Raw genomic sequence first — 20,613 nt, 5'->3', positions numbered from 1 at the left:
TTTAAGGCCAGCCTGGTCTACAGAGCAAGTTCCAGGACAGCCAGAGCTACACAAAGAAACCCTGTCTCAAAAAAAAAAAAAAAAGAAAGAAAAGAAAAAGAAAAATAAATTCGGAGGATAAAGTAACGCCTCTAATCCTGAGAATCTTATTTCCAGGCCACATGTGAAAAATTGACTCCTGTAAGCTTCCTGTAGCCTCCATGCATGCACGCATGCCTGGCTCGTCCTTTGTCAACATAAATAAAATGTAAAAAAAATAAAAAAATTCATAATTTCTCTGCTGCAACAAAACAAAACCTAGAAATTTAAAAACGAAAACCAAAACCAAAAAACAACTCAGGATTCTGTTTTGAAAATCCCTCTCTGTACAAGTGAGATTGACCTCTCCCAACTATGGCCCACCTAAGGGGCGTTTTTTGAGTCTCGGGCCAAAAAAAGCTTAGTCAGTTTGCAACCAACTTTGGAGGTAAGTAGCTCCCTCCAAGACAGAGCTAATTCAACGAATGTTGGGACAAGAGAAGAGTGGGCTTTCGCCACGCGGGTTAAGAATTAAGGCCACACCGTGAGCAGAACTAGTAGCCAGAGCGCCTAAAGGGAGTAGGCTTTGGACGCAGATACAGCCTAGGGGACCAGGAAGGGGATACTGGAACAAGCCAGGCCAGCGTCAAGCTAGACCAGGGCTCCCACGGAGGCGGGGTCAGGCACCATCGACTACACAGTTTAGGCGGGGCCCGGACAGCTGGGACCGGGCTACGACGAGACCTGATCCTTGCCTGGCGCCAACTCCGTGTTCCAGAGGCTTCCGCTAGACCACAATTCTCAGGGGCTCGCTCCGACAGCCGCCCTCTCTGACTTAGCCTCTCCTCCCGCGCTACGAGTCTTGGCTGCGCCTCCGCGCAGAGCACTCTGGGAATTGTAGTATTATTTAAGCTCACTGACGCACATAAGGAGTGTATTGGGACTACGTTTCCCAGAGTGCAGCGGGACGGGCGAGGGAAGGCAGGGGGGAAGGGACAGTCGGTCGCAGACCGCGCTGGGTTGCCGCCGCCGCTGCCGCCATCGTGCCAGCCCCACGGGTGAGTGTTGGGGCCAGCGCGCCGGGGCGGGGGCTGGGCCGCAAGAGCCGCGCTCTAGGCCGCCGGGAGCTTCTGCTTCGAGGCCCTGGGAGGCCCCTCCCTTCTTCACACCCCCCCCCCCCCCGGCGGCCCGAAGAGGCGCGGGGCCCGCACCATGTGTCGCGCGCGGCTCCGCCTCCCGCGGATTCTTTGCGGCCGCGGCCGGGGGAATGCTGAAAGCCTGACGGACGCCTGTCCGTGCTGCCCTGTGTCCTGGCTGTTGCGCCGGACTGCGCTGTGGCCAGATCTTTTTCTCTGGTCCGGACGATCAGGATAGCTCTCAGGGCCCCGCCCTGTGTGGCCTTGCCTGGCTTGCTCGAATCCTACAACCTCTGCTGGCAGGTTGGCGGGCCGACCCCAGACCCACGTCCCACCACCGGCCGGCGAAGATCCGGGGATGGGCAACGCCACCCAGCTCGCTCCAGAGCCAGCATGGGTAAGGGTTGCCCTCCTGCCGCTGCTGGGGCTTGGGACCATTGCCCGGTTCCAAACCATAGCCCGGCTAGGATGTAGGTGAACGCTTCTCTGCCTGATTGCCTGCTGGGAGTGCACGAAACTTAACCTCTACCTTAGTGGAACCTATGCTGCATTGTCCAGCATGGAGGACAGGGGCAGGGAATCTGGGGCGGGAGGGGATGCCTCGTGGGACTTTATCTCTAGATAGTCTTAGGAAATCTGGACCTGGTGTCTTTGGAGAGGCAGTTCCCGGCTGGTAAGCCCATCCTCCACCCTTCTTTATCCATGACAAGGCTCCAGCTCTGGGGTGGGTTGCCTGACTTTGTTATAATCGAGGAAGGATGCCAGATGCCAAAGAAGTGAAATTAGTTGTGTGAGCCACCAAGGTTTTTGTTAGGTTTCTCAGGCCCAGCCCAATTCTAAAGTAATACATCAGAACCTCTGTTGGAGTTCTGAGGCAGGATGCTGCTGGTGCTATTGCAGAAACTAACATTGGAATTCTTTAATGAAAGAAGCAGTTCGATGTATAAGAACCTCCTAGAGTCAGCATAGCATAGCCTTAAATAAAGATGATTAAGAAGGATAAGGTAGGATTTGATATGTGAAATGGGCTCCAAGCTTAAGTACCTTGAGCCCAGTGCTGGACAAGAAAACATGGCAGGAACCTTGTGACTAGAGCTCTGGTTTTGACTGTATTTGCCTTTTGAAGCTGGTTGCAGAGCTGGAGCTGGAAGTCACAGAATGTCTGTTTTCACTTGTGCTGGAGCTGCTTGTGAACAGTCAAGAAGCTAGTTGGGCCTTGAGAAATTGCCTTAATAATGGCACCATAGATCATCACATTGAGTTCCTGGAGAAGAGGTGTATTTAACCAGTTACTATTAGGCAGGCTTTGAAAGGGCACTTCTGTTTGAGTGATGATTAAGGGACTAGGCATCTCTTGTCAGCTTGAATTTCTCTGGCCTGTTAATGACTTCTGTGTCACAGTTCTTATAAGGACTAAGAAGCAGTTCGGTCCTGCAGACCTGGCCTCAGCAAGCATAGTGCCCAGTCTCTTAGGATGATTGACAGGACCAGAATGTAGAAAGTCACTGTCTTTTGCCCACCTGCTCCATGAATATTTCCTCAGATATTGTTTTTTTCTGGTTTCACTTGAGAATTTTTCTCCAGTCCAGTTCTCTACCCAGTCATTCTTCCTAGTAAAAGGCAATAAGCAAAGATTTACTAATAGACTTTCTTGGAGCTAGGGATGTAACTGGTTTGTAGATTTCTTGTTTAATCCTAGCACTGAATAAATTGGGTGTGGTGGCACAAGCTTGGCATCCCAGTTTACTTAGCACTGGAGAGGAAGGAGAACAAGTATCCCAAGTTATATCTTCAGCTACATAGGAAATTCAAGGCCAGCCTGGGATACATGAGACCCTGTCTCAAAGAAACAAAACAAACTAGCTTGTCTGGGTTTCAGATGAGCTAGGTCTATGGCTGGAGATCAGTTTGCATATTCCAAGCTTCTGGGTGGCTTGTGCACAGGACTTCCTTTTTTCTTTTTCTTGATGCAGTGCTAGGGGTCACACCCTGGACTATAAATGCTAGGCTACGTATACTCAGCACCTTGAGGATCAAAAAAGATACTGTTCTTCAAAGCTAGCCAGAAATAGGAATTTGGGTCTCTCCTTATTCCTTAGAAGTTCCCAGAAACTAGCTGAGCAGTGGTGGCACACGCCTTTAATCCTAGCACTCAGTAGGCAGAGGCAGGAGGATCTCTGTGAGTCCAGGCCAACCTGTCTCAAAAAACCAAAAAAAGAAAAGAAGAAGAAAAAGAAAAAGAAGAAGTTGTTCCCAGAAACTTCTATCTAGAGTAAACCATTGCTAGGCGCCCTGACCCTGAGAAGCCCCTGATCTTTCTGGACTTGGAAGGTCACTTAGGTCTGAGAGGTAAAGGAGAACCCTGAGGTTCTTCAGAATCTCTCTCTACCCTCTTCTGCCATGTACACAGTCATGGGACCTGACATAGGACAATTGAGTATAACTACACAAACAAGTGACAGAAACAAGCTTTCTGTTTGTTTTAGCTAATAAAATTATTTTTTTTATCTTTTAAAAATGTATTTTGTGTGTGGTTATGCATGTGCCACAACTGTGGAGGTCAGAGGACAACTTGTAGAAGTCAGTTCTCTTCGTGACATTATGTTATTAGGCAAGACAACAGGGACTTTTACCTGTTGGCCTGTCTCAATAGCCCTAGAATTTATTTTGACACAGTATTGCTATGTAATTCAGAGTAGTTCTGAACTTGCTAGGCTGGCCTTAAATTTACAATCCTGCTGTGATTATTGATGTATACCACCACCACCACCACCACCACGGTTGGCCTTTTTTTGTTTTGTATTTTGTTTCTCAAGACAGGGTTTCTCTGTGAAACAGTTCTGACTGTCCTGGAACTCACTCTGTAGACCAGGCTGGCCTTGAACTCACAGAGATCCTCCTGCCTCTGCCTCCCCAGTGCTGGGAGTAAAGGTGGTGCCACCGCCACCTGGCATGCAGTTGGCCTTTTAATATAAAATTTGATTTGTTCTTTCTAGAATCACACTTCTGTCTGAACCATGTCTAGGTTTATTTTGCTGCCTCTGCAGTTAGTGCATTGAGGTGATGAATGATAAAGATGCAGAATTCCCAAATTTTAGAATCAGGACGTTTCTTTTATCAAAAAGATGACAAATGCCTGAAGTTCTAGCACCTGTGAGACTGAAAGAGTGATCATGCATTTCAGACCAACCTGGCATTACAAGACCCCCTTCTCAAAAACATCCTTGACAACAAAAACCTTTCAGAAAAGTGGTTCTTAACTTGCCGGTCACAACCCATTGGGGTTTGAATGACCTTTTCACAGGGGTTGCCTAAGACCATCAGAAAATAAAGTGATTTACAGTATGACTCATAACAGTAGCAAAATTACAATTATGAAACATCAATGAAAATAATTCTATGGTTGGGGGTTACCATAATCTGAGGAACTGTATTAAAGGATCACAGCATTAGGAATGTTGAGAACCACTGCTTCAGATAAGAGATACCTAGGTGGGTAAGAATGCTTGCTGTGCAAGGGTAAGGACCTGAGTTTAAATCCCCAGCACCCACGTAGCCCAAGTATCGTCAGAGGCAGATGGGAGGTTTGCTCGGGCTTGCTGATTGCCAGTCTAAATCCTACTTCAGTGAGACTGACCAGAACAAGCCAAGAGCAAGACATCTGAGGCCTTCCGATGTTCAGGAACACATCTGCGTGAGGTCATGCCCACGAACAGCATGCAAGAGACTTAAGTCATCTTAGCACTGTGGAGTATGAGGCAGGAGGGGAGGGTTCAAGGTATATATTAGCCTTGTGGTGGGGGCTCATGCCTTTACTCCCAGGCACAGGCAGGTGGATCTCCCAAGTTTGAGTCCAGCCTGGTCTACAGAGTGAGTTCCAGGATAGCCAGAGCTACACAGAGAGAAACTGTCTTAAAAAAAAAAAAGTTCAATGACAGTCTGGACTATATGATGAGATCATATCTCAAAAAAAAAAAAAATCAAGATTCCCTTAGTAAGGTATTAGCATTTTGTTTGACATAATCAAGGTTTGTTTAATTTTTCTCTGAATGTTCAGGGTTTTTTTGTGGTTTTTTTTTTTTTTTTTTTTTTTTTTTTCCCCTAAAGACATTCTTTTGTCCTTTCTGTATGTCTGACTCGGGGCTGAGGCTACAGGGACGGACATGCTCACACACTCACACACTGTCTAGCCCTGGTGCTAGAGAAGGAAGGTGTCAGTGCTGAGGGTGATGGAGAAATGTTGGCGTTATATGCTGAAGGCTTAGTAGAAGAGAACTGCAGGGATTCTGATTCTGTGCAGAAGGGGGAGCTTTTAAAGGACTAGAGAGTGTTGAAGAGCAAAGACTTAGTGGCCCCACTTTCTCCAGTGACTGCTAAAAACCATAGGGATCTGCTCGGTTCCCCAAATGCCTGGGTATGTCAACAGCATTGTCCAGCCTTTTATTTTCTTGTCTGAGACATGGGTGTATAACATCTCTCACTTAACTGAAACTCCCTTATGATCGGCTTGATTCCAGTGACAAGCACTTATTCCTTGAAATCTGTCTTGTTCCTCCAGCTTCCACCTCTGGAGTGACTTGGATTATATTACAGGCCTGTGTGTCTTCACTGTTCTGTTTTAGGTAGTGCTAGGGATAAAACTCTGGGCTGGTGGTATTCTCTGGCCAGCACTCTACCACTGAACCACATCTTCAGTACCGCTTGTTCCTTGAGCGGAAACTAGAACATCTTTCTGGGCTGAAAGATTAGCGGAGGCCTCCCCAGAGATGAAAGGTCACCAGAGCTGGTCACAGGGATTTTGAGTATGCAGTCAAGAGATGGCTGTTGTCTGGATGTTTCGACACGGCAGGATCCACTAGGGTTGTCAGAAATGACATTACTGGGATTTGGGTATAGTTCAGTGGTAGAGCACTTGTGTAGAGTGGGCATGAGGCCTTAGATTCAGTCTCCATCTTTGTGGGGAGTGGGTGTGGAGATGAGAAATGAGAAGACTGTTTTAGACTACATTTCAGCTTATCCTTACTGGGGCCTTGAGCATAAGAATAGTCTTTTGGGGCCAAGGGATAAAAACATTTTCCAAGATGGACATTGAAAGTTAGGCAAAAGGGGCTGGAGGGATGGCTCAGTAGTTGAGAGCACTGGCTGCTCTTCCAGAGGACCTGGGTTCAGTACTCAGCACCCATATAGTGGCTCACAGTCATTTATAATGGGATCTGATGCCCTCTTCTGGCATGCAGGTGTACGTGCAGACAGCACTCATAGAAGTGTCCTGAGCTCTGGAATTAAAGATGTGCACCACCACTCCTGGCCTCTTAACCTTTTGTTTTAAGATGGGTCTCACTAGGTTGTCTAAGCTGACCTAGAATTCACACTGTAACCTTGATTTTCTGATCCTCTGTCCTTGGCCTCTAGGCCTATGTTACCAACTCCAAAGGAAAGCCTGATGCCTCTAGAAGGATCTATATGCTACCATCTCACCTGCAGGTGGTTTCTAGTCATAGGGGAATGGCTCTTTGTTGTCCCTGTGATGAATCAGCCTTGAACTACTGAGCACATACTCAGGCATTGGCTGATAGCAGAAAGACAGAAAAGGCATGGATTTCTCCTTACTACCTATGTGCTTCTGCTATTTCACTTTGGTTCTTAGCTGTTCCATTCTGGCCATCTTTATGGATATTCAAGCGCTGGCTGTGCCAGGGGCCTTTCGTGGTTTTGAATTCCATCTTCTCGGAGTTATACCTTTCTGAAGTGCAAACTACACCAGCCTTGTAGGACCAGTTCATTATGAGGCTCGAGTCAGACACCATGATAGAGGAGGTGTCCTTTTGTCTTCTGTGGACCTTGTTTGTTCTTTATATTCTCTGCTCTGCTCAGTCTTGTTATCACAGCAATGCTGTCTTCAGATGGTGGTGACAGACCATGGAAGTAGTTATTGAGGAGCCTCATTCCCTACCAGGGGGCCTGATCAAAAAGCTCAAGACCTGAAGCTCAGTTCACAAATACACGGTAAAAAAGCCTAGGCTCCAGAGATCCGTGACACCATCTGGGAAAGGAAGTTACTGGGGTAGTAAGTGCAGAGAATACAGATGCCAGGATTCAGCTTCTGGATCAGTCTGGGCCCTGTAGGTCTCCAGGCACAGGATAGGGTTCAAGTGGTGCTAGGGATAGATAGACTTCATTCAGTCTCTGGGTTCCAGGAAAGAGCTCTGCCCCGGCTAACCACCTAGACACCAACATGTCTCTCTCAACTTGAGACAGAGAAGGGGTAGGTTGGGCAGTTGCCATTCCTGGATCAAGAATGCCTCCCTGTTGCCGGGCAGCGCACGCCTTTAATCCCAGCACTCGGGAGGCAGAGCCAGGCGGATCCCTGAGTTCGAGGCCAGCCTGGTCTACAGAGCAAGATCCAGGACAGGCACCAAAACTACACGGAGAGACCCTGTCTCAAAAAACCAAAAAAAAAAAAAAAAAAAAAAAAAGGATGCCTCCCTGTGTGCAGCCTCCCTATTGGAGGCTAATGATTATTTCCTACCACTGGATTCTGCTTTGGCCCCTTGGGTAATTTCTCCCTAATTTGCCTACAGTTACTGATGAGGAGCCAGGACCACCGGTTCATAACACAGGGAGAAGTGAAGCAGGCTAGCGGCCAGATCTTCAAGGACTGGCTGTGTTCTACCATTGGCCATAGCTGCTCTCCAAGGTGACTAGGGCCTTGGGATTAAGAGAGGGGGTTGGGGCCAGTCTCCACTTGTCTCATGTCACTCAGCTGAATGGATCAAAGGATCATTTCCTGGCAACTTATATAGAAGATGTGAGTGAAAGAGACATGAGTTACTGAGCCACTTATGTTGAGCAGGGTTGCCCCAAACTGACAACTCCAGAGAACAGCCAGCCTAGGTTAGGCTCCCACACATTCATCCACTTACTCAACAAAAAGTTATTGAGGGTTGGGCCAGGTACCATGGAAACAGGTAATTAAGACTGTCCTGGTCAGGGAGACAGACCACAATATAAATATGATGCTCTGACAGGGCGATGAATGCTAAGAAAAACAATGCAGGAGATAAAATGAGTAACCAGATTTCTGGATATGACATGGCTGATGAACTCACAGCAGCAGTGCTTATCTTCATACGACTGGGTCATCAGAGAGGGGAGGGGCTGGCTGCTGGGAGAGGGGGTCATTCATTGGTATCACCATTGTTATTTGCCCAGCTCAAGTAAATAACCCCTCACTCGTGCTCATGCAAGTAACTTTAATTAAATGCAGTGGGCTGAAAAAAAAAAGACATGAAAGTGTGTGTGGGGGAGCTTGTTAGGAAGAAGGGGTTTGGTGGAGAAGAAAGAGAATCAGAGAAGATAATGGGGGAGAATATGATCATATTGTATGTATCATACATACAAAGTGTGTGTATGAAATTGTGAAAGAATGAAGGCAGATGAGCAACTGGACAGTTACTTTAGACTAGGATAGTCAGGGAAGGTATCAGTGAGGAGGTGACATTTGAATTGACACATAATGACAAGGAACCAGGTATCTCTAGTTGCATGAGTGGTCCAGGGCCGGGCGGTGGTGGCGCACGCCTTTGATCCCAACACTTGGGAGGCAGAGCCAGGAGGATCTCTGTGAGTTCGAGGCCAGCCTGGTCTACAGAGCGAGCTCCAGGACAGGCACCAAAACTGCACAGAGAATCCCTGTTTCAAAAGAGAGAAAAAGAGGCGCGGGGGCGGGGGGGGGGGTTCTGGTATAAGAAATAAACTGGGCTGATGAGTCGCTAGCATCAAACCTTCCTTAAGTTCCTTGGGCCTCTGGGTAAAGTGTAGAAGTCTTGTGGAGGAGGAGTAGCCGCCTGGTAGGTGAAGATGTTTATTGCCAAGCCTGACGACCTGCCTTCAGAGAGAACCAAGCCCTGCAAGTTGTCCTCTGACCTCCACATGTTTGGGCTCAAGCACACGCACACACCCCTAAATGAATGCAATAAAAGAAGCAATGACTAGAGTTCTCAGTCTTCAGAAACTAGCAAGATGCCCAGTGTGGTTGCTAAAGAGGAACACGGTAGGTGGGATAGTCAAGGTTAGACAGCCAGGAAGGCCAGGGTCTTAAAAATAAAGTCGTAGTGAGGCTTTGTTCCAGATACCATGGAAACCATTGGAAGGCCACAGAATGTGAGTTACATACTGCAGATTCATGGTACTAGAGAGGCAGGATTACTTTTTAAATAGATTTATTTTTATTATTGTATGTGTGTGAGTGTTTTGCCTGCGTGTACATATGGGTGCCTAGTGCCCTAGGAGGTAACGAGCCTCCATGCAGATGCTGGGAATTGAACCCATGTTCTTTGCGACAAGTGTTCTTAACCACTGAGCCAACTCTCCATCCAAAAAAGAGGCAGATTTTTATGGTTCTATTTGAAACAGGGTTTCATATAGCCCAGATTGACCTTGAGCTCCCTATGTAGCCAAATATGGCCTTAAACTCCTGATCCTTTTGCCTCCAACTCCCAAGTGGCAGGATTGCAAGTATGTACCACCATACCTAGCCAGAAGGGCAGAGTTTTTTTTTCCCTGAAGGACAGGCAGTCACTCTGTTGGACTGTCCTGTCTTGGGGTGCTGCTCATCCCTCCCTTTCTTCCAAAGGGCTTTACCAAGGTCTGATGCCAGTCTTACTATTTGAAGAACCCTTCTCAAGGCAGGTGGGCTGTCTCAGTAAAAACCCTAACACCATGAGTCCCGTTCCCCAGCTTCCTTGGAAAGAGAGAATTGACTCCTCAAAGTAAACCTCTGACTCTGCAGTGCTTACCTGCACTTGCATACATACCGTATAGCCACACAAATAATGAGTAAATTTTTATATTTACATTTAATCCTTTCAGGCTCTGTGCTTCAAGATTTTGGTCCTGGCAAACAGAAGGAAGGGGGAAATGGCACTCAGTTTCTAAGGCTGTATTGCAAGCTCAGTGGAGTAGCATTCTTCACTGGACCTAGTGATGGGCCTTCAGATGGGAGATCATCTCTGTCTGTGGAATTAGTGTTTTTTGTTTGTTTTTCTTTAACCTTCTCTGTCATTCTTGTGCCCATATCAGCTCAGGTCCAGCTTGGCTAGCATCTATCTAACTCGCCTTTGTTGAAACAGTAGAAACTGTTTTGTGATTTTGGGGTGTGTGTGTGTGCGTGCGCGTGCGTGCGTGCGTGTGTGTGTGTGTGTGTGTGTGTGTGTGTGTGTGTGTGTGTGTAGTGCTGGGGATTAAACCCTGGACTTTGCACAAAGTGTGTGCTCTACAACTGAACCCTTTATTTTTATCTTAAATTTTTTTTGGAAGGACATGCCACAATGCGTATAGAAGTCAGAGAACAACTTCTGCCATGTGGGTTCCAGGGATTGAAATCAACAAGTTTGGTAGTATATGCCTTTACCTACTGAACCATCTTGTCAGGTCTCCGACCCTTCTTATATGTATGAATATTTTACTTGCATTTATGTGCATGCTCTGTGTACATGCTTGTTGTCCACAGAGGACAGAAGAGGGTTTTGGATTCTGTGGAACTGGCGTTACAGATGGTTGTGAGCCCAACATGTGAATACTGGGAACTGAACCCAGGTCTTCTGCTAGGGCAGCAAGTACTCTTAACTGTTAACCTATCTTTGCAGTGACTTCTTTTTTTTCCTGGTATAAGATCACTTGAGCCCAGACTTGCCTAGAACTCACACAGTCTTCTTCATCTCTAACTCCTAAGTCCTGAGATTACAGGCATAAACTCCTCTATAAATCCATCTTCAGTCCTTGGTGTAAAAATCTCTGAGAGGGGCCTGCTTTGCCTCTCTCAGAGATTGAGACTCAGAGGTCTAGGGCTTCATGCCTAGAGGCTACTGTTTCACAGATGAGATCTGTTCATTTTTATCTCTAAGAGGGCTCAGGTTACCATTGGGAACCTGACTCTGGAGCCCGCTAAACCTGGGCAGTTGAAGTCTACCAGCTGCGCAGTTGGTGAAGTCCCTGAGTCTCATTTTGTTCATTTCTGACATGAGTATTGCTGAGGTGGGGTGGTACATATAAGGTTCTTTGTACATTTCTCTCTTTGCTTGATCTATGTCTGGTTTTGAGACAGGAGTCTCCATGATGTGTTGATTACTGCTATCACAGATTTTGTCTTTGGAGACATTTGACATTTCTTTTGCCTAGTGAGACCTTTTAGGTCAATTAGGTCAACACTTAACCTGGAGTCAATGGTTGGATTATTCTTTTTTTTTTTTTTCTTTTTTCCCTGAGACAGTGTTTCTCTGTGTAACAGCCTTAGCAAGATAGGGATGGTTATAGATGACCTACCTGGAGCTTAGACAGTTTGATCTTTTTTGTTTGTCTTACTCTTTTTTTTGTTTTGTTTTTTTTTGTTTTGTTTTTTTTGGTTTTTCGAGACAGGGTTTCTCTGTGTCCCTGGAACTCACTTGGTAGTCCAGGCTGGCCTCGAACTCACAGAGATCCGCCTGGCTCTGCCTCCCGAGTGCTGGGATTAAAGGCGTGCGCCACCACCGCCCGGCGTCTTACTCTTTTTTTGTTTTGTTTTTTGTTGTTGTTGTTTGCTTTTGAGACAGGGTCTAATATAACTCTGGAGGGCCTAGAATTTACTAAGTAGACCAGGCTACTTTCAAACTCTCTGCCAGTCTCTGCCTCCTAAGAGCTGAGACTAAAGATACATACTGCTTCTTGTGCTATCTCTCTCTCTCTCTCTCTCTTTTGTTTTTGTTTTTGGAGACAGGGTTTCTTTGTAGTTTTGGAGCCTGTCCTGGAACTCACTTTGTAGACCAGGCTGGCCTTGAACTCACAGAGATCCGCCTGGCTCTGCCTCCCGAGTGCTGGGATCAAAGGCGTGAGCCACCACCACCCCACATTGCTCTTTCTCTTTTTAGTGTATTTTATTTGTATGGGTGTTTTTTCTGCATGAATATCTACACCATGTTCAAGCCTGCTGCTGTTGGAGGCCAGAAGAGGGCATCAGAGTTGCAGAGGTTGTGGGCCTCCATGTGGGTTCTGGGAATTGAACCCAGGTCCCCTAGAAGAGTAGCCAACACTTTTAGCAATTTGAGCCATCTCTCCAGCCCCATCTTGCTTTTTTTGTTTGTTTGTTTTTGAGACAAGCTCTCACTTTGTAGCCCAGGCTAGTCTGAACTCACTGCTGTCCCTGAGGCTGACCTTGATCTTCCAACAATCTTTCCACCTCGGCATCCCAAAAGCTTGGGTTATAGGTATATGTAACACCTAGCAGTTTGTTTGTGTTGTATGGTTTTGGCTTTTTGTTTTTATATGTCTATATGCAACCAGAGAGAGGGTATCAGATCATTTGGAGCTGGAGTTGCATGCAGTTGTGAGCCGCCGCCTGATATTGGTGATGTGAGCCGAACTTTAATCCTCTGGAAGAGCAGGAACCACTATTAACAGCTGAGTAATCTCTCTAGTTCCTTTCTTTGTTGTTTTTGTGTTTGTTTGTTTGTTTGATTGGTTGATTGAGACAGGGTCTCACTATGTAGCTCTGGCTGGCTTGTATATCATTATCTAGACCAGGCTGGCCTCGAACTCAACAGAGATCCTCCTGCCTCTGCCTCCAAGTGCTGGGATCAAAGGCCTGCACCACCACACCTGGATCCTATTATTTTTCAAAACAAGAGTTTTCACTGCAATCTGGTGGCCTGAAACTCACAAAAGTCCTACTGAACCTCCCAAGTGCTGGAATTACAGGCATTCACCATGTATCTGACTGCTTGTTTTAAGGTGGGTCTTGCTATGTAGCCCTGGCCTGCCTGTAACTCACTCATTATTCTCTCCTTTAAAACCACCTAAGTGCTGGGACTGGAGAAATGTAATACCATACTGAGTTTAGGGTTTGGCTTTAACCCAAAGCAACAGTGTTAAAGGGAACATGTGACCAACTTTGTGGTTTAGGGTTCAGTTATGCAAGGCCTTGTTGGCTCTGATATCTGAATGAGCTTTAGGCAAGCCCTTCCACATTGTTCAGCCAAACCTGTTTACCTATCTGTAAAACAAGATGGCAGTGCAACATCACGTGTTACGTTTGGGTACATGGAAATAAATGCATGAAGGTTGAGCAGGCTAGGAGTAAGGTTGGTCTCCTCAAAGCAAAGGTCTTAATGCAGTCTTTTTTGGGGTTTTCTTTTTGTTGTTTTGTTTTTGAGATGGGTCTTAAACTCCCTGTGTAGCCAAGGGAGCTACACCTTGAGCTTTTGATCCTCCTGCCTCCACCCTGCCTTAAAACAAGCAACAACAAAACAAAACCGTACCTAACTGGACATAGTAGTACATGCCTTTAATCCTAGCACTCAGGAGCAAACCTCAGGTGGATAATAGTCCAGCCTGGTCTATATAGCAAGTTCTAGGCCAGTCAGTTCTAGACTGCATAGTGAGACTATTCCAGATAGATAGATTCATAGGATAGATAGGACAATACTGCTGAAAAAGTGCCACCCCACTGTCCTACCATGTGCCAGCACTTCTGGTTTCTGGGTGATTTCCAGCCTTGCTTCCTCTTACTCCGTCTCTGACATCCTAGTTTCCTGTCCTCGTCTGTTCTGGTGCTGTCACATATTTGGTGGTGCTGTTTCTTCTGCTTGGCATGTTCTTTTCTAGGACCTCCCCTGAGAAGTGCCCAACCTTGATGTAGGTTAAGGGCAGAAGGAAGATTGACCCTCATTATTTCTGCAACTTTTCTCCAGAGCTCTTGGGAACTGGGCAGAATATCTTGGGGGCCATGTTGATGGAATACTAAGGTAGAAGAGGTAGAGGTGTGAGGGCAGGGAATGTGGAAGTTTGGAAATGTGAGATTAGTAGAGGGCCTATGCTCCCGTTTATTGGTTTGTTTCTTGGCACAAACGTGAACTGGAACACACCCTATGTTCCTGTGTGCAGGTGTGGCTGGGTCCAAGCTTTCTCCTTGTGCTTGTTTTAGACTTTCCTGGACATTTCCTAGTCATATGAGCATAGAGTTTCTATTTTTAGTGCACCTACCTCCTAGGGAACTTAAAATAAAACTGGCTTCATTTCCTGTCCCTTCATTGGCCAGAGTATCTGTCATAAACTGGAGGATTGGATTTATCTCTATTCCTCTACTCTGTCCCTTCCTGTTGGCTCCTCTGCCCTTGGCTGAGGTTGTAGGGACTGTAGTAAGTTAGTATTTACCATGTCAAGCAATCACTTTACTAAGTTTCATTGGCAAAGAAGCTACCTAACCACCAGCAACCTTGGGATTAACATCTTCAGTTTTGCAGAGGAGATGTGGAAGCCCTAGAAGCAGTGGCTTGCATTAGCTCCCACTGCAGCAGCTAATGGTTTTCTGCTGGGGTGAAGTTGCCTTCTTATGTCTCCAACATATTATCAGGACAGAGGATGTTCTCCTGTGCAGTCAGATGCATACAGAGCAACACATGAGTGTGTAGGGCCCATAGGAAGTGCAGGCCGCCCTCCCTTGGAGGGCTTTGACAAAGCTGAAGTGGCTTTTTCATCAGTATCCCTGGGATCATGGCCTCTAGCTAGGTGGGGATTCCCTTTCAGGAATAGGGTAGTTGGTGAGACAGGATGATGTGCAGAGATGCTGTTTCTCACTCACAGCCTCCATCTATTTCTCTTCCTCATCTTTCTGTCAGCTCTGCAGGGAGTAGAGAATATCATTATCATTGAAGAAATAACAGCAGAAAAGGCCAGCTCAAGAGTCACCTACCCTCAGAGTTGTTAGGTGGCTCCTTAGGACTTGCTGTGGTCAGGAGTGGGGTCTTTAGAAGCCGTGTGTCCCTCCCTCCCCCATTGCTAGAACATCCCTGGGATAGTGTTGGAAGCTTGAAGGATAAACGAGAAACATTCTACATAGAAACATCAGTAGTTTCTGGTCTAATCAGTGGTTAGGATGTCAGTAACCGGCCTTAAGAGGTTATTAAAGGAAAATATGGAGCTGGGGCCAGTGTTTAGTTCCTTCTTCTCCCCTTACTGGACTTAGAGGGCTATTCTGATATTTCTTTGCCCTGGTTACATCCTTAGCACCCATCTTGTGTAACTGGCACCCCTCTATCATCAACCTGGAGCTCCTTAGAAGACGGGCTAAATGTGGCTCCTACCACTGGTTGGGGTTGGTAAGTCTCCTGTGAAATCCCCAAGGCTTTGTCACATAGTCTGAAAGAACAGGGATCAACAGAGGATTTATTTCCCTGATAAGGAGGCTAGAAGACAAAGGGCAATGACTGGTTATTTCGTGCGTCTGTGGTGCTAACACTGTCTTTGTCCTGCTGGTCTTTGCAGGTCTTGGTGAGGTGGGTGACTCTCCAGGATGGGAGACAAGCCAATTTGGGAGCAGATTGGATCCAGCTTTATTCAGCACTACTACCAGTTATTTGATAACGACAGAACTCAACTAGGCGCAATTTACGTAAGTCTCTAACTTGAGAGCCAGAACAGGACCCTCAGAAATTAATTTAGATATCCAGAGTGGGAGCTGTGGTATCTTGAAGAAGATGTTTGGGCTTTGCCGTTCCACGTGGTCGGCACCTCATTAGGACACGTAGTCCTAGGAGTACCTCTCTTCCAAATGAAGTAGCAGCGGTCAGAGGCTAGGACTCCTTATCCTCTGGAGGCAGCAGCCGTGAGCCTTTTCAATATGAAGCTGGCTTCTGACGTCCATGTGCAGCTTCATTTAAGACCAGAGCACCTGAGTGCTGGTGGGGATCAAATAGTTAACCCAAGGAGTCTTCTAGGCAGGCAGGTTTTTTGTTTTGTTTTGGTATTTTTGAGACAGGGTTTCTCTGTGTAATCCTGGCTGTCCTAAAGTTCTCTTTGTAGACCAGGCTGGCCTAGAACTTAGAGGTCCACCTGCCTCTGCCTCCCAAGTGCTAGGATTAAAGGTGTTCGCCACTGCCACCCTGCAGAAATAAAGAACTTCTAATTTAGAAATTATTGCTGGTATAAATTTGTGATTCAGCGTTAATTTTTCTCTTGTTTCCAGACAAGTAAATAGGTATGGACTCATTTCCCCAAGCAAGGCCCTTGTGAGGACTTTTTTTTTTAAGGCCTTAGAGTGCTGAGGCCCTGACTCTACATTTACTATGCACTTTTCAGATTGATGCATCATGCCTTACGTGGGAAGGACAGCAGTTCCAGGGGAAAGCTGCCATTGTGGAGAAGTTGTCTGTAAGTAATGTCCAGAACTGAGATACAGGTAGTGTCTTTTGGGCCCCTTCTGACCTCAGCCTGCCTCCCATTCTTTCTCTTGCAGAGCCTTCCGTTCCAGAAAATCCAGCATAGTATCACGGCACAGGACCATCAGCCTACACCAGATAGCTGTATCATCAGCATGGTTGTAGGCCAGCTCAAGGTAGTAGTGCCACTGTGTTTGAGGGCAGTAGTGGGTAGGCAAAGCAGAGCCCTGGGCTCCTGCCTTCCCTGTGGATGTGAAGATGTGATCTGTTTATTGAGGGACATCCAGAGTGACGATCAAAACAAAAGCCATCAAAGTGACTGCCTAGGCCTGCTTTTTATTTTTATTTTTCTTCCCTTTTGGTTTTTAAGATAGGGTTTCTCTGTGTAGCCCGGGCTGTCCTGGAACTCACTCTGTAGATCAGGCTGGCCTCGAACTCAGAGTCACCAACGCATAGTAGTTGTGCTTTAGCCTGCCCAGAGCTGGCATTACAGGTGTGAGCCACCACATGAAATAGTCATGTTTCTTCTTACTCCCACATCCCACCCCTCCCCCCTGAACATTTTCACTTATTTTTTAGTTAAATTTTTTTTTTGAGATGTTCTCATGTAGCCCAAAGGTGACCTCAAATTCTCTGTATAGCTAAGGATCACCTTGAACTCCAATCCTCCTGCCTCCATCCCTCAAGTGCTCAGATTACAGGTGTGTCCCAGCCAGTATGGCTTATTTATTGATCCTAGAGTGCTGGAATTAATGTGCATGAGTCACCAGATATTTTGGGGTTGTTTTTGTTTGTTTTGTTTTGTTTTTTTAAGACATGGTTTCTCTGTGTAACTGCTCTGGCTGTCCTGGAACTCACTCTGTAGACCAGGCTGGCCTTGAACTCACAGAGATCTGCCTGCCTCTGCCTCCCCAGTGCTACAATTAAAGGTGAGCACCACCACCACCCGGCAGCCTGCACTATTTAATGTAATAGCCATGAGCCACATGCAATTGACCTTTCTTGCCTTCTCCCTTCTTCTCTTAGTGCTGGGCATTGAGTACATGATAAACATGTACTATCTTGGACTGAGCTACATTCTCGACCCCACAAGTATTTCTTTCTATCCTGTCTGTCTGTCTGTCTACCTAGCTAGCTACCTACCTATGTATGTATGTGAGTCTGGATCTCAACTGTGTAACCCTGGCTGGCCTAGAACTTGCTATGTAGACCAGATTGACTCCACACAATTTTAAATTGGCTAATTAAATTAAAATGAGCTCCCTTAGTTGTACTAGTTACACTTTGAGTGCTTGTGTTCAGTGGCTATGGTTGCAGAAAGTTCTAACAAAGAACACTGGTCTAGAGCCTTTATGGAAAAGAGACAAGATGAATAGGAGCAGAGTCAAGCTGTATTCCCAAATTCTTGGGCTCTTGCATTGCCCTGAGAATTAGGTAGGCCTGCTAGTTGGATGCTGAGAGACAGTTTTCTGCTACAGCCCTCAATGATACCACACAAGCTGATGCTCTCTCAATCTCTTTCTCTCTCTGAGATAGGGTCTTGCTCTGTAGACCAAGCCCTTGAATTCGCAGAGATCCATCCTCCTGCCTCTGCTTGCTAAGTGCTAATATGAAAGGAGTGTACCACCCTTCCTGGCCCAAGTTAGCTCTTTTACGTGCCAAGCAAAGCAAATATCTAGAAGTCCTGCCTTGTTGTATTTTCCTTGTCCCTTCAGGAAAAAAAATAAGTGAAAAACTGTATGTGTGTGTGTGTTTACATGATGGGTGTATGCTGTGTATGCTGCAATACTCATGTGGAAGTCAGAGGAAAACTCCTTCCAACTCAGGCCACCAGGCTTAGAGGGCAAGTGCCTTTACCCATCGAGTACCTCGTTGACCTTTTTTTTTCAAGATATGTGTCACTGTGCCTGGCTCTTTTACCTCTCTTAAGACCTGTCATCCTTATAGTCAGATAGTGTTTTCAAAAACCCCTTCCCAAACCAAGACAAATTGGCTGACTCCTTGGTCAGATCTCAGCTTTCTGGGAATATGGACTCAGTACACGCCTACTTCTCCCCTCGGCTAGCTGAATAGTGCTTCCTGAGTCCAATATGGGTGTGGAAGCGGGGGAGTGTTTGGGTCCAGTATGTGTGTGGAAAGAGTATCCTTTGCCTCTGTATTGGACCCAGAGGGAATACCTACAAGTCTGGCCTTACTCTTCTGTCAGTTCCTCTTGCCTTTTCTGAATGCCCTGCCCAGAACCTGCAACCCAGTAGGCCAGTAGGTATTTCCAAGGAGCCCATTGTCCCCTTCCTTAAGCTGAGGTAATAAGCAGTGCCACTTCACACCTAGGTTCAGATTCCTCCTGGTGTTTCTGTCCAACCTGGAGTTTCAGGTGACCAGTTTGCCTCCTTGTCGACTGTAATTCTTTGTTTTTGTTTTTGTTTTTTGAGACACTGTTTCTCTGCGAAACAGTGTCCTGGCTGTCCTGGGATCCGCCTCCCAAGTGCTGGGATTAAAGGCGTGCACCACCGCCGCCCGGGGACTGTAATTCTTAGAAAAAGAAGTGATGCTGGAGACTGCCTATTAACTAGGCCTTACTTACCCTCATTTTCTGAATTCTGGTTAGAGGTTTGGGCCTGCTTTTTTTCTGTTGTAGTGTTAATGCTGGTCATTCCCCCACCCTACTCCACCCCTTATACTTATAAAATTGTGATCCTATTGTGAACTTTGTGTGTGTGTGTTATTTTACTTATTTTGGTTGTTTGATTCTTATGTTTGTTTGTTTTAAATAGTCTTGTCATACACGCTGGCAGGCATGTCCCACCATGCCCAATGTGAACTCAGTTTTGAGCCTTAAGTCATTTACTCAAACTCAGTCAGTTTTAGCAGTAATTTCTCTTGATTGGACTAATTGGCTTTATTGAACACTGAGATCACTTATGGGTTTTTTTGGTACTATAAGTTAAATAGTAAGTGCTACAAGATTCCCAGCTGGGCCGTGGTGGCGCACACCTTTAATCCAGCACTCGGGAGGCAGAGCCAGGAGGATCTCTTGAGTTCGAGGCCAGCCTGGTGTACAGAGCGAGATCCAGGATAGACACCAAAGCTATACAGAGAAACCCTGTCCCCAAAAAAACCAAACAAACAAAAAAAAAAGAAAAGATTCTTTAAATTTTTTGATCACATCTATTCAGAGACAGGCAAGTCCTCTGCTCTGTTGCCTTTTCAATATATATGGCAGTGTGAGTAGCCACTTATTGACATCTACATGACCAGCAGTGTTTCACACATAGCAGTTCACATTCACAAGTACCTATTCTGTACAGGAATTCGGTTTGAAGCCAATGAGTGCCTGATCCTAAAGACTGTATTATCTGCCTTGTTCTACCACTGAACATCCTTCCTATTGCTTGGCCTTCTTACTGAATCTTCTCTTTCTTCCTCCATACAGGCCGATGAAGATCCCATTATGGGTTTCCACCAGATGTTTCTATTAAAGAACATCAACGATGCTTGGGTTTGCACCAATGACATGTTTAGGCTTGCCCTGCACAACTTCGGCTGACCTCCTCCTGGCCAGACACTCATGCTGTTTCCTCCTCCCTCCTCTTCCTAATACTATCTCACTCCTCCAGATGCTCCGAACATCATACACAAACGAGCAGGGCCGAGGTGGAAGTGGTGCAGTGCGCTTCTGTCACCGCGGTGTTGTGCATGATGTTTGGATGCTAGACTAGTTGCATCTGACAGGAGAAGTTTGTGTTGTACCAGCGCATGCCTTGGAAAGACTTAAGTAATGCAAAAGATTGTCGGTTTTTGGTTTTGTTTTATTTTGTTTTTTAATCTACTGACAAGTTGCTCTAGTAACCCAAAGAAGTGAAGGAGAAAGCAGCTGCCTCACCGCCCAGATATTGATTTGTTCAGATGTTTCAATGCCTCATGATACAATAAACCACAAACGTTTTCTTAACAGTTTAAATTGTTTTAATTAGTTAAGTAGTTGTCTGGGCATCAACAGTTCTGGCCAGTTGTCTCTCATGTCCCCTTCCCATCTCTGCCTCACCTTAACATTACCTGCTGCAAGGAGCAAATTGACTGAAGTTAGCATCCCAACTAAGTTTCTCTCAAGCTTGCTAGGGGCAGAGTTCTCTCCACCCCACTTGGTCTTTGGGAAGCAGGAAGAGCTGGAAGCAGATCTGGCCTGAAGCTTGTCCTGTACTGAAGGCTCTTCAGTTGGTTCTGCCTGACACCTCCTGTGACCTCTGCTCTGAGTTGGTTCAGGTCTAGTA

General features: G+C 46.2%; 1 protein-coding gene across 2 annotated transcripts; it reads left to right on the top strand.

The window, feature by feature from the left end:
• Window positions 1-951: 951 nt before the first annotated feature.
• Nutf2 (nuclear transport factor 2) lies at window positions 952-20,296 on the top strand. 2 transcript variants are annotated; one of them, XM_052728604.1, is made up of 5 exons: window positions 952-1,076; window positions 15,450-15,576; window positions 16,263-16,334; window positions 16,420-16,518; window positions 19,776-20,296. In XM_052728604.1, exons 2-5 carry the CDS (start codon window positions 15,478-15,480, stop codon window positions 19,887-19,889), a joined length of 384 nt encoding a protein of 127 aa, XP_052584564.1. In that variant the 5' UTR covers window positions 952-1,076; window positions 15,450-15,477; the 3' UTR covers window positions 19,890-20,296. The 2 variants fall into 2 exon arrangements, with proteins under 2 accessions (XP_052584564.1, XP_052584565.1); XM_052728605.1 differs by lacking the exon at window positions 952-1,076 and adding an exon at window positions 1,214-1,551.
• Window positions 20,297-20,613: the final 317 nt, after the last annotated feature.

This window comes from Peromyscus californicus, unplaced genomic scaffold, assembly GCF_007827085.1.
Source record: "Peromyscus californicus insignis strain IS unplaced genomic scaffold, ASM782708v3 Scaffold_8__1_contigs__length_139910024, whole genome shotgun sequence".
NCBI classification, from domain to species: domain Eukaryota; kingdom Metazoa; phylum Chordata; class Mammalia; order Rodentia; family Cricetidae; genus Peromyscus; species Peromyscus californicus.
Note: the sequence above shows the minus strand (reverse complement) of the source record. Positions and strands in the feature narration are given on the sequence as shown.